This window comes from Diadema antillarum, unplaced genomic scaffold, assembly GCF_040938485.1.
Source record: "Diadema antillarum isolate AM-2024a unplaced genomic scaffold, OU_Dant_1.0 seq00000850_RagTag, whole genome shotgun sequence".
NCBI lineage: Eukaryota > Metazoa > Echinodermata > Echinoidea > Diadematoida > Diadematidae > Diadema > Diadema antillarum.
The window spans coordinates 593,604-608,573 of record NW_027271723.1 but is presented as its reverse complement, the minus strand read 5'-3'; the positions used below and the strand labels follow the sequence as shown (position 1 = coordinate 608,573).

At 37.2% G+C, this 14,970-nt stretch overlaps 1 protein-coding gene across 1 annotated transcript in view; it reads right to left on the bottom strand.

Annotated features, from left to right (window-relative positions):
- LOC139740374 (E3 ubiquitin-protein ligase LRSAM1-like) overlaps positions 1–14,523 on the bottom strand; it is a 34,894-nt gene extending 20,371 nt beyond the window's left edge. The window contains exons 1-4 of the mRNA XM_071650966.1: positions 14,494–14,523; positions 7,798–8,040; positions 6,950–7,003; positions 5,604–5,648 (exon numbers count right to left, since the gene is read on the bottom strand). Coding sequence (XP_071507067.1) covers positions 5,604–5,648; positions 6,950–7,003; positions 7,798–8,040; positions 14,494–14,523 — 372 coding nt within the window. The remainder of the gene's footprint in view (positions 1–5,603; positions 5,649–6,949; positions 7,004–7,797; positions 8,041–14,493) is intronic.
- Between the last annotated feature and the right edge of the window lie 447 nt (positions 14,524–14,970).

The following is a 14,970-nucleotide window of genomic DNA, read 5'->3' as shown; positions in this document are numbered from 1 at the left end:
GATGCCAGATGCAGAGGATGGCACAATGAAATGCCAAGAATGCCAAAAGCCCTTATCACTCTTCAGTCTGTTATGATCCACTCATTTTACAGACTGCTGGAGCACTGTTTGGGCAGGGATCACATGGAATGAAAGATGATATGTGGAACATCTCAGTTCCAATGATGTCAGAGGAGGCATGACCAACACTTCTATCTTAAAGGGATAGTCTCAAACATTTGATGTGACTATCTGGTAAAACCAGAAACATTTGCGGCATGAAACTTTTGTGCATTTGGAGCCGCTAGCATCGCCACTGGCATTCAATGCATTGTGTAGACAAAAACTTTCACGAATCTTGTCTCCTGATGAAATTCACAAAAGTTTCATGCCTGCAAAAGTTTCAGGGTTTACAGCAAGTTTAGACAGTGATGACATCAGCATCTCATCAAATTTGCACATGTGATACTGCCCTCTAATACTGTTTCCTGAAAATGAGTGAAACTTTAAGATGACAACCTTTCCTAAATCCTCACCTACACTGATTAAACTTTCACATACAAAGTTAATTTTAATAAGGTGCTGAATTCTCTTTTCAATTCTACACCTGGGCTGCCAGCTATGACACCCTGTCAAACTACATTCACAAAAATTCATTTGTATTCCTTGTCCCTGATGCTGGCAGGGGTGAAAAATACAGCAAAGTCTTGGAAGAGAGAATTTAAATTCAATTTTGTTATTCATGGCTAATTTGATAGCAATTCAGTTTAAGTTACATTGTAGAGCCCTGTGAATTTTTTCTCCAGTTACTTAGGCCTTCAGTGCTAGAAATAGAATTGGAAGGTTTAAATACCCCATAAACCGATCATACAAACATAAAATTCTTCTACAGAATTTGCATGAAAGGTAAGATTTAGATTGATTTGGAATACACAATTCTCTCCATGGAGGATTTCCTGTCTAAATAGAAACATTTTTTTGTAATCAGTTCCAGCAAAACTACATGTCAATTCAATAAGTTTTCTTTGCAAATGCTGCTGTTTGCATGGTTTCCATTTCATAACAGCCTACATGTATTCCCACAAAAAAGGGCACTTTATCCATTCCAAAGTTAATACATTTCAATTGTTTGATAATGTCATGTGCTGCCCTTTCCAGAGAAGACCATGTATACAACAATTTGTGATGTCACAATGGTACAATGAAATCAATCAAAATAGAAACACAATACACATAAACAAATTTCTTTAGCAAAATGAAAGCGTACTCAACCAAGTTTCTTCAGAGGACATGGAGATTATTGGGCAATTCCGCGGTAACGGAATTACAAATCAGAGAATTTTGGCTCATATTCTTTCACCCTGTATACAGGATTGATTACTTTGCCTTCTCTTGATACATTTAAAAGATGCAGAGGTACTCACACTGTCACCCCAAATACAAATTTGTTAAATGTTCTCACTTGGTTGGTTACAAAGGAGGTCTATGTGCGATGGTAACGGAATTACCAGAGAATTTAGTCACAACTTCAACTCTGACTTTGGGAGTTGTTTCTCTGAAATCTATAACACATACACTGTAGGTTGTTGTCTGATTTCATCTTTGATTGTGTCGACTTCAATTCAGTTGTATTGTTTTTCAAATATTTCATCACATTTTCCAAGCAGCACGCTTTTTCCCTGTAAAGTCAGTGGTAACGGAATTACACAAATGGAAACGGAATTACGCCTTCTGAAATACACTGGAAAAAATACACATTCTTGGTACTCATGTATTCTGAAATGTCTTGATAAAGATTGTTTAAGCCTTTAGCTATAATATAACCACTAAAGAAGTACTCTCTAGCCTTTGACCTTGAACTGCTACAAGTGTATAGGTGCCAAATGAGTTTTTATTGTCAAAAAACATAAAATGTTCATGCTAACTACTGTGATTTGAAGTCGTAACTATGTCAGTCAAGATCTCGTAACTTCTAAGTACCACATCCATCAAAATTTGTCTACTTTCAAGTTAAGAATTTCACACTCTGCAGGTAAATGACATCTAAGACATATGGTAACGGAATTACGCTAGAATAGCCCTACACAAGTACAATTCTATAAATCCAGTCAACAATACTCAAATTTTCTTGTATTTCTTTTGTTGATATCATGCAAGACGGATTTCTCTGTTTTCTTCTTCCTAAATATGCCAATAATTGACAATATGTGTGAATTACTTACAAGTAGTGTACATAAATATTATGTGCACATGCATAAGAAAATAATGAAAAACTGTCCGGACTGACACTGAATTTAAATCTAAATCATAAAGTGCCAATTTACAACACAGTGCAAGAACACAGTGTGCAGCCCCATCATTGCACAATGCAGGGTGGTCCACAACTTGAAATTTTAGCATGTTGCAAGCTCAGAATCTGAGAATATTGCAGAAATTGAATATGCGCGGAGTGCACACGATGAGTACGTAATATGCAATATTTTGCTGCTTATCTCTCTTTGTGCTGCTTACATTCAATGTTCTCTCTCATGTTTTGCACACAAATATTTAAAGTACCTGGTAGTTTGATGTTTCTTATGTTACATGTATGCACATGTTTTGCACATTTTTTAATACTTTTACTTTGAGCTTGTTGCAAATTCTTGAGGATGTTGCATAGCATGTTGCTGGCTTTTTAGGATGTTGCACAAGAATTTTAGCATGTTGCAGCGACATGCTAAAACCCCTCGTGGACCACCCTGACAATGTTTAATATTAAGTATGAACACTAAAGATGCTTGAAACTTTTAATTTGTTAAGTGAAAAGATGCAGTTGTGGTTCAATGACAAATATAACAAATTACAATTCAATCATAAATAGAAAAGAAAAATTTTCTTATATGATTATGGTACTGCACCAGTGCTTAATCATTATTATCTACATGTATATGTTGTGGCATATATTAATCACTAAAAACTTGTGACATTTTACTAATAGCTGAAGTTGCCCCCTGGTATATAATGTAGTGCATAATTTGATAATTCCCTTTAGTCCTACTTAAGCCCACCAAAATAAAATGAACTAAACTAAAAGGAAATAGAAAACAGCAAAATAACTTTAACAAAATACAACTTTTTGAACCATTAGAGTGAGTCCACCAAATTCTGTTAATTCATAGAAAGGTAAGAGGGCCTCTTTTATCCATCTGCAGCTCACTGTGTGAGAGTTAGATTAATCAACCTGTGAATAATGTTAGTATTTACTTCTGACCACACAAAATTTCCAAATGACGTCTTCAGAAACATAATCATGACTTGGCCTATAATTTTCCTACAAGTTTCCTGTCTTTGTCTTTCTTCTTTGACTTTGTCTATTTTCTCATCCTGAGTGTTGCCATATATTTACTCGCAAGAAGTGTGCATCTTCTCTTTTGCGGTAAGTTGTATTTTGACTGCCTAAAAGCAAATTATAAAATACACTGTAATGGCACTTGTATGAAAGGAAACTGGATTGTACAGCAAATGGTAACATGAAGAGTAAAGGTAGAAGCAGAAGCCCATTGACTTTAATATTTAAAATCTTCTTAGGATGGGAAAGTACGCATTGTATAGGCCTAAATGTTACATTTTAGAGCTGTATCACAATTACTGACTGGGTAAATGTTCATCACAAATGGTGTTTTTGTCTTTATTCCTTTTAAAAAGAAAGGATTAAAGAAAAATTTCAAAGGGTAGCAGATGCTCTGTATCAAATGGGCATGAAAATCAAAATAATGTCTCTGTGCAGGAAAGATCTAAGAAACAAATGAAAGAAGGTCATAGTCATACACTTACCATTAAAGATAAAAGACTTGAGGATGAAAACATGACATGTTCAATAAAAGGTCAGACTATCGACTTGGTGATAATAAAGCCTTTAGCATACAGAAAGATCAAAGGTGTCACATTCAGTGGGCATCCCGTGTCAAGTAATGACTTCTATCACATTGTGTATGATCCTTCTCTTGGTCTTTCCTCACAAAAATTATCCTGTTCATTTCTCTCTGTCAGTAGCACTTGCTCTCTTTTCCTTTTAAAGAAATTTTATGTCCTTCCTCTTCTTTGTAACTTTGTTCAATTTATGCTGCATCACACCCATTCAATAGTCCCTCATCACTATACTTAGATTTTGTATGAAACCATGAGACTTTTTAGCAAGAAAATATACAAATTGATATCTCAAAATTCAGTATGATTTTTAACATTTGAGAATGAGTATCTGTAGCAAACCTTATAAAGTTATCAGTTAGCACAGTCTCCAGGTACACATGTAGTTCTTGTACATTTGTACATATGAGAAAAGGTGAAGGAAAGGAGGAGACTTTCAGCACAAGAAGTCTTGTCAAGCGTGTACCCTGATGTCAGGACTCACTGTCAGAGGCATCCAGCTACACTATGCTGAGTCATGTCAGTGTATCATACATGTACCATACATACATTTCAACTTTCACTCCTTTACTGCCAATCACCAACACTGTTAAGCTCAATAATAATGCCCTGAAGCCATTTCATGAACAGTTCACATACATATTGGCACGAAAGTAGGATATGGCATTCTCTTCCATACTAGATGTGCGTGTAATTCCGTTACCATGTAATTCCGTTACCACAATTACAGAAGAACTGAAGGAGATATTTCACAAAATGTTTTGTGACTTTTCAGGGAGTCACATGTAGAGAAAAAATTTACAAGTGGAGAAAAAATCAGTGATTAGTTTGTTCAGGAGAAAACTTTTTTCAGTTTTATGGTAACGGAATTACGTCGATTTGTCAGTAGATTTTGAACATTTCTCCAAAAAATATCATAATGAGAGTGACTGAATGCTTCATTAAATGTGATTGTTGAAGCATAGGAAGAAAGATGTGGAAGTATGGATAAAGCAGAGAGATATTTAAGTTGTTTCATTTCAAATTTTCATTTAATATTGTAAGATTTTAGATAAATACAATAAATAGTCTTCCAACTTTAAAAGTGTGTACAACAAAAACGAGGAAAGTTATTGGTAAAGGGTTTTTTGTTTCCGTAAATACAACAATCCGTCTGTACGGGAAACTGAAATTTCAGAGCATTTACTTAACTTTGAATTTTGCTGTTTTTGCCCTTCCCATACGGAATTGCCCTATTATCTGTAACATTATTTGAACATTGAGGAAAAATTGGCATTTAACCAGTCGAGGACAGGCTGATTTTGGTACAACAAGCATTTTCCAGAGACACAGGTAAATCCCCCCCTCCCCCCCCCCCCCCCCCCCAAAAAAAAAGAAGTGAAATTCTATTCATAATTTCTATACTTGGTCATACTACATAAATGTCACAATTGTTGTGGATTTCTAACCTAGAGGGGGTAGTACATAAACACGGAATTAACAAAGAATATTTAAAAAAAACCTTTGTACAGACTGTCAAATTTTTCAACAACTTTCACTGAGTGTTCCAATATATATTTTTGGGACACTATTCCTTTTAAGAAGCCCAAAGCAAAACGTACATATCTCCAGAAGGCTGAAATGACTCAATTTTAAATGGAATATTCATCATTAAAAAAAAAAAAAAAGCTGACTTGAACGAGATAGAAAGATCTGGCTCGAGCGGAGCATGTACTCACTTCTTTTCTGAAGACTTTGCACTGTGAAAACGTTCCTGCAGGTACCTGATAGAAGATTAAGTGAGAAGGGGGAATCAAAAAAAGTGAGAAAAAGATGAGAGGCACAATTGCTCACAGGTGCAAAATCGAGCACCTTGCAGACGGCTCTCAGCGAGGATGTTTTCACACCAATCTTGACCCGATGCAATCTCCACTTCTCGCCGGCGGTGATGTCATCGTTATCTGATTGAATGGTTCCACTACTGAGACACGAGACACAAGACTGGTAACATCTGCACTGCAGCTTCTCATTGACGCACGACCCAAGTACTCACTTGGACCTATCGATCACAGTGTCAACATGGCTCGGTCAATGTCTCGAGGGAAGGGGTGAGGTGGGGTAGGGGGCTTCATTTCGGGATGAGGGGCATTTGTGAGGAGTTAATAAAACAAAATAGGCCATGGTTTTCTTTACCTGCTCTAGCAGAATTTGCTATTAAATGGGGGGTAACCATGGTGAAGTTTGGGTTTCAATTAAGACAGGCATGCATTCACAGGCAGGCTTTAAATGCATCCTTTGCGACATGGTTTATTGCCAAGACTGGGTCCCTCCTTGACGTAATTGCACTTGACAACCACAACTGGGAATGGAATGTGCCACACAGGGAGGGAGGGGTACCAGGCATTCCCTGGGGTCCTTTGGAGTAGTCTTCTGTCTAGAATCCAAGGAATTTGACACACGCGGGATGATGGGGTGGGTTTGTTTGGGAAGTGACGACATCCAGTGATCAGCATTAAAGGGACACATAGAAGTCTCTAATGTGTATACCTTCATCTCTCTCTTTCTTCCACTATCTTATAAGTATATTATATATATACATATGCTATCTATCTTTCTACTTTCTCTTAATATATAATTTAGAAATATATATATTTATATAAATATATATATACAAAACCGGAATACATACTTTTAAAGTGGAAATTTTCGACCAGAAACCAGAGCGAAATTAAAACACGCAAATATTTTTGCACATCATATATTCTACTAATGAAATGTCTTGATTCCGCGAAAGTAAAAACATGCGAAATTCATCTCACACAGCCAAGCACGAAAAATTACTCTTGTAAAAATAACCACTTTTACAGTACTTGAATTTAAGGCACTACTTCCTCACTGGAAAAAAAAAATAGAACTTCGCATTGTTCTGCAACATTATGGACTAGATTATGTTCCTGCTTCAATGCATAACCATGTTTGAAATTCACGTGTGATAAATGTTCAGTGCAATAAATTTATCTTTCTATATAATATCTTCAAACAAGTGACAAATAAAAGTGTCATGTGTAATGTGTTGGTGACATACCTCGGTAAGTTCACACTTTGAGAGATCGTAGGTTGGTTCTGGTGATGCTTGGGCCTGTTCAGACGGAGAAAATCAACAAAATCACATTATGTGATGATAGTGAAATACAATGCTTATCCCATCATATTTACTTGTCATCTTGCAGAAAGAGGGGAATCTTCATTTACATGATTTAGCAGACAAAGCATTTAAAGCAAATCAAGTCAGCATGACAAACTATAAGGTAGTTTTCTTCACAATTTTGCTAATATCTGTTGTACTGCAATACACAAGTTCATGAATTTTCAAGTTTCTCAAGTTTTGCCAGCATTATAGTGTCATATTTAAAGGAATAGTAGTTTCGGTTGAGATGGGCCTTCAGGTTTCCAACTTTTTTTCAATATAATGAGATATCTCTTATAAATATAAGAAACCATATAATTCTGAGAGGAATTCAAAGTTTGTTTGATGAAAAGTTTTTTTATCCACCAACTGATATCACTTCTGGACATTACTATTAGGAGCTATGAATGGAAATTAATTTTTTTTTTTCTTTTACAAAAGCCACTGACCTATGACTATGAACTTTCACCTCTGTCATTTCACATGCATGATTTTCAATTCATTTCAACTCTCCTTACATAATTACATTCCCATTGTATAGACCTACAGATGAAGTCATACTTGTAGTGCTGACAAATGCAATTTTTCTTTGCGAAAGCTCAGTGACCCTCGCAAAATTTGAAAACATTTCATGCATGTAAAAATTTGCGGTATTACAATATCTTGATGTGGCCTGTTCAGGGGTGAGGGACGGCACCTCTCACCAAGCCCTCAGAGGACTTTCATCAACCCCCCAGAGGACGTACCATAAACTGACAGTGCTCCATGCGCTTCTTGGCCGCATCGCTCTGCTTGTGCATCATCACCTCCACCTCCCACACATCCTTGCTGCTCTTGGCCTCCTGCTCCTTGTCCTTCTTCTTGAAGAAGGGCATCTTGGTCGGATGGTCCCCGACCTCCCCGCCGGTCTCGACCTCCCTCTCTGTTTCGGGCTCCCTCACTCCTCCCTTCTCCGCCTTCTCCTTCTTTGTCTTACGAGTCTTGGGGCTCTGGCCAATTAAAGTGTGACAAGGAATTGTGAGAATGCAAGACTCCGGTCAGAGGCTCTAAAACCAAATAGGAACAATTCTTCATGAATGCACATTTCCCCAAACATTGAAATATTCACATTGTACAAATTACTGTTTAAGCTGTTATTTTCATTTACAGATATTTTTACAAATGAGGAGGTCTCGGACATTTTTGCATGATGTTGCTTTCGCGAATAGAAACCTAGGCTATCGTAAGTGTACTATGCCTGTATTAACCTGGCGCATATAGTGGCATTTTCAAGTGTTGTTAAATGCGCAGTCCAAGAGTGATTCGCGAAATTCACGAAAATTAAACCCTTCCGAAAATTACAGCTTGTACAGAATTGCAAACTGAAAGCACAAAAACACACTGCCTACACACACAAATGTAATGAGCTGCTTTTCTTATGTCATCATTTTGACAGATTACATGGATGATGCATACTTTTTCACAAAAAACCTAGTTCAAACCAGCATTAGGTCTAGTTCTTTTTGGAATTCAAGTTCTTTATGCATGCCTATCCGTAGTACACAATTGCAGGAAATATTATGACTGATTTTTTGAAAACCAAAAAGAGCAATGTCTTTCTCTTTCAGGATTAGATATTGCTTTGCTAAAAACTGCTACATGACTTCATGAATTAGAAAATATATATTTGTAAGCCCATAAATGAATGAAGAAATAAGAAATGTATCAACAACAGATGAATTAATGAATGACTTAATAAATATAGATAAATAAATGGGTAGATGAATAAATGGATGGATAATAATGGATGATCGGAATGCACTATTTCTGGAGGTGAAAAGTCTGAATGATGACATTACAAGCAGATAATTGATAGTTTGAGTGGATCTGGAAACCTATTAAAGTACACGGTAAGGGCAATTGTCAGATTCCAGTTTCATACACTTCTTTTCTTAGCAGATGGCTATCAAACCTCTACATTATCAAAATGAAGTGCACTTTAAAACCATGCTCAAGTTGATAGGAATAAACACAGTAAATTCAGATAAACAGAATGGTACAAATGTCATCACCATCTGACTCACAAGCAAGTTTTGACAATAAAAATTTTGGATGTTTCCATGAAACAGTGATATTATTTGAAACCGTGAGCCCGTTTCATAAGACTCGTTATCAGTGACAACTGCCACATTTCTATGACAAATTTGCTCTCAGCCAGTCAGATGCAAGGAATTCAGTAGCTTGTCACATCTATAACAACTTCCCACTGATAACGAGTTTTATGAAACAGGCCCCAGATGTGCAAATTGGCGATGGGGATGATGTCATCACCTCACTAATCCCCACTGACCTTACACACCCATCTTCACCAAATTTCTTTTTTATGACGTGAAACCAATGGGAATTAGTGGCTTTTCTTTACACTGAATAATTGTACACGTCTTGTTACAAAATCAAAACAATCTTCCTTTACCATACATGTACTTTGGGGCAAAGGGATTGTACATACTGATTTATAAACAAAAGGCAAAATCTATCATGAAGGTGTAAAAACAATGGGAGAGTTGTGTGGTTATGACATCATCACTACTGGTGAAAACATATAAAACGTTGTGCTCCATAACTTTCTTTTCTGTATGTCAGATATTGACAAAATTACTACCTGTAGTCATTCTATCTGATTTTACTCTGATATACTGTATACGCTATATATTTCGCGGGGGTTTTATTTTCACGAATTTCGCGAGTTGGGAGCTATTCGCGAAATTAACAACACGCGAAAATATTACCTTCCAAAATGAATCCCTTGCCTTGATGATATGAACATTTCAGTACTAGTATACCATGTCATGGCTTTACGAACGGACCATACTGGCTAAGCTTGTTTCCACACGTCCACGTCTACTTACGAAATACTGTAGAGAGCCAATCCATTATTGCAAGGGGACCACTCGTCAGAAATCTAGCGCAATGGACTTAACCACTTAAAAAATGTTGAATTCTAACTTATAGTTCGCAGCGTTTGGTGAGTTTTTTTCATGCAGTGTATAACTAGTATCATTCTTATTTGCTAGTAAGTTGAAAATTCACTTTCTTTGCCACTTCATATTTTCTCTGGTCCCTCAATCGCGAATTTAACCACTCGCGAAAATGTGTGACAGCGGCAATTCGCGAAAATTTATGTACGCGAAAATTATAGCGTATACAGTATACATCAAAGTAATGTTGAACATGGTGTGGAATTCCTCTCTAGGTACAAATCATTGATGACTTGACAGAAAAGATAATGACTCATAATACACACAGGAACTGTAAAAGTGAATATTTTTGTGTAAAGTATTTTTGTGCTTGGCGAAGTAGGATGAATTTCACATATTCTTAATTCTGTGGAGTCAGAGGATTAATAATTGAAACATATAGTACGGTATGCAAAAACATTTGCTTGCTTTTATTTTCACACTAGCTTCTGGTTGCACGAAATGCGCACAAATTTCTACACCGCAAAAATTTTCACTTTTTGATCTTACATGTGATGAATATACAATGTATATCAGTTGAAAAGAAATGTAACAGCAATAGGAATCATAAAAATTTATTCAAGCATTTAATAGACAATTCTGTCAGTGGCTTAGGATCACTGATAGATTAGAATCTGAACACGGGAATGAGCAAAACAATAAAGCAGTGAAAGAAAACATCTACATACTATATTGAGAGTGGAAGTCTTATGTATCCTTCAGTCATACAAGTAGTGACTTGAAATGTTCTACTTGTTCATGATAATTGCTTAAAATGAGATTGGCCATGATGTTCTCAAATCTTTGACCACTACAAAGACTGTTCCATGGGCTGGAATCTGTATGAATTAGAATAATTAACTTGATTATTTCAACTAATATCATGTATTTGTTTCCATTCATGGTATCATCTGGTGGTGTATCAAATTATCGTCTAATTTTACTAAAACTCAAGCCATGGCAATGTGATCTGGTGGTTGGTGTAGGCATCATTCGAATTTCCAAAAATTCAAGACGATGTACTTACAAAAATGGTCAGGTAAAGAATACCCTTGCTACAATATCAGGGGTCAAAGCAGGGTAACAGAAAGACCAGCGGACGATGAAATCAAAGGACCCAAATCAGAGTCTAGGACGCAAGAAGACATGTAAACATAAAGACAGTATTCCATTGCAAATATTTCATTGACTTCATCAAACATATATCATACATGGGTTCGTCAAATACTTAAATGTGTAGTCAGTGACTGGTATAATGATCATATGACAATATACAGATAGGAACTGTTTTTGGGGGCTTTGTTGATATCATTGCCCCGCTGCACGAGGGACTTAAACTCCATGGTATGCTCTGAGGGTCTTAGTAAGGAGTTCAGATCCCGAGGAGCAATGAATAAAAAACACCCCCAATATAAGCAGTCTATATAATAATAATAATAATAATAATAATAATAGTGTTTACTTCTATCCATCAGAAATGCTCATGGTGTTTTTAAAGGAATTACCAGAAAATGTAATTTCACTTGGTTGATCAAGACTGCCAGTCACATATCAGGCACTGCCATACTGTAGACGATTGTATTGCAACCACATCAGACAAGGGTCACTTCTAGCAAGCAGCACACTGTCCACGTGAAGCGCTTACAGTACTTGTACTGTATCTATGCACCTTGTACAGATAGCTTACATTCAAAAAGACGGCAGTTGAGTACTATGGGTTGGTTTACAACTATGGGGCAACTTGGGTACAATGAGGCCGCATAAAGGCAATTGTTGAATTTATGCCTCCAATTCAAACCGATAAGAATTGAGGATTCTTCAAAGGAGGTATGGACAACAGACAATTTTCAATACTCCTCCATGGGCAGAACTCTCTTGGGGATGTTCTAAAATGGGTTTTTACAAACATATAAAGGCAAACAAGGAAAAGTAGCGCATAACACAATTGGGGTAGGCAGTCTTGAGTACATTCTGCGCGCAATTAGTGCAAAGACACAGGAAAGATGCAAAGATTTGGATAACTACATTGTAGCTAGCTACAGGAGCTGTGGCCTCATTGGTGATGCTACAATATGAGCTACCACAGAACATTTATTCTCGTAGTGCTTTGAAAAACCATTTAATGGGTGATGACTTTGTTGTCAGGAGCATGTACTGAATATTCTCACCTTTAATATGGTTTGAACTGCCATTTTATTTTCAGAGAGGTCATGTGGCCCTTGGCTTCATCTCTGGGACATAGGCATACAGTCATTGTATGTTAATGACCTCCCTACATATCATTTCATATCCTTTGGAATGATCACTTTGTAAGTTCCCTCCCACATGCACACCTACTATCTTCTATAAAACTATTGCAGTCTTCAATCAATTCTATGGCCATTTCACAATGGGTATGCAGTATCTATGCAAGTATACCCACGGATGTATACAGCAGCAATAATTTAATACACAGTTGGTTTGGTTGTTTCCTGCTGTATGCTGTCATGGCAATAAATTAATGTAGCTCAAAATAATGTTGCATATAATAGCTACAATGTAGTTAGATAACATCTCAATGAAGCAGGCCCCTGAACTTTTTGCAACAACAAAAAAAGAATAATAATAAAAAAATACAACCATCAGGGGTCACCATGTGAAAATGACAATCATAAATTATCAATATCATGATTGGATTTTCCTGTATAGAGGAAGCACTGGGTCTCAAGAGTCCAAACATTTTAATTCATAATAAGTACCGTAACATAAAATGATGGCAAGACTTCCTTATTATGTCCCCCTGCTTGCACTGCTGTAATTAGTGCTGGTGTAGTAGACTCTAGTACTACTTCTAGCTACTCATACCCCACCACATGCCCAATGTGTTGAAGTGCGTGCATCTGTGTATACATGTTAGCTAGCAAGGTTAGAGTAGTACACTAGTACGTATGTAGAGTGGCATGGCAAAAGTAAGGTATAAGGGACAATGCTTCCCATGATGACTTTTTTTTAAAAGGCAATGTATACAACCACAAGCATGTGTCTTTACCATCCAGCCACAGCCGTGACCCTGAATCACTGGATACAGCCACACATCCGTATACTGTGCATATCTATACACATGGAGAAGCTGGATATTGCTGTTAGCCACATCAACGTGCCATGTAGTTACTGTACATCACACCACCACCTCACCAAGTGATGAAAATAACTAATTCATCAGACCTTCTACACAACTTTATTTTCTAACAATTTTTTTTCCCACTCCATTCTCATATTAGCAACATAAAACTTGCATTTGTTTTAGAAGATGAATCTAAAATCAACTGGCAAAATTTCAACTGATTGGAGGACTTTCAATTGATAAGGATCGATCGCCACACTACGTCGGATGTGGCATTGGGACTTTGGATACCGGCTACTAGATGGTTAGCACCCTTCACATCAACAAACAGCATGTTAATGTGAACATGAGCACATCATCACTGTCGAAGAGAGTGCACAGTGCCACGTGTTTTTTCTGAGTAAGAGCTGTCAGTAGCTTATCATGCAATTTGTTGGTTAGGAAGTAAGATCTTCTTCAAAACAAAACTTGCAGATGAACGTTTGTGACAAGACAGAAAAGACGCGAGGAGAAAACACAACGAGAGTTGATTTAATTTCAAAACATTTAAAGAAAATGAAGTTGGCTAGAATGTAAGAAAAAAAAAAGTTATTTCAGTTGTAGACCTGGTAAATCCACACCTACAATTGTATAATTCTTACATCGCGTTGCGTATTAATGTGTGGCAAACTGTACGCGGATAGCCAGCCACAGTACAGTAGTTACACACACATGTGGCTGTAACCGCACCAGCGACCCCAACATGTACCGTGTTACTAGTTACACTTACAGTACCCCACGCGCCAGGGTTATGTGTACGCATGTGGCGATGGCGGTAGTGCATCCAGTGACTTGGGCCATGGCTACAATCAAATGCATGTGGCTGGATGACAAAGACACATGCGCGTGGCTGTATACACTGCTTTTTTATGATTAGCAATGCTGGCAACAAACAACAATGCCAAAGCCAAGGCTAAGCCTAGTAGTACTGTAGTAGTAGGCAAAGGCAACACCAACGCATACAATTTCAATTAATTTATACATGCATAAAAAGTGTCACTGAAAGTGTTTCAAATATTTCTTGAATGACAATAAAAGGCATAATATGTCAGAACTTGATAATGGCAATTCCTTTTGATCTACTTCATCTGAAATAAATATCAAAAAGTTGTTCAATTCAGTCTAGTCTATGTGAAATTGTGAAGTGCATAAAATTTGCCAAATTGCCATCAATTAACTGAACTACCATCACGACCAACATAGATATAAGCGTATGGGACTATTGCTACTTTGGTACCTAAATGGTCACGTAAAATGAAAATCACAAGACCTTCTACAACTTTACGTCAATCAACTGTCCTCACCTTATTCTTGATCACTTGACACTCGGCCATCTAAATACTCAACTCTGATGTTTAATCAGTTTGACAAGTAAAGCGCAAACTTCACCACCGTCGTTCGGTTCATTTCCCTGGACTTCAGCAATGTCAAATGTATGTTTACGAAATCCTATGATATCGACCACACACACCGTGTGTGTGTGTGTACCTACCTAGTACCTACCCATACACTACACACAATCTAATTTGACGTTGGTACACACACACTGTGCAAGTGTTTATGTGTAGGGTAGCCGAGGCGCGCGGATGGCGCGCGAGCATTACGTGAGCTGAGATCGTCAGTGGCTGTAAAAACAGTAGTAAAAAGAAAAAGAACAACAACAAAATAAAGGCGAACGTTTTCCTTCCACGGCGTCAGCTCTGCTCAGATGCGAGTCCATGAATAGCGCAATGATTAAAAGTGGCAATGATGTCATAGACGGCATTATGTAATACTAGATG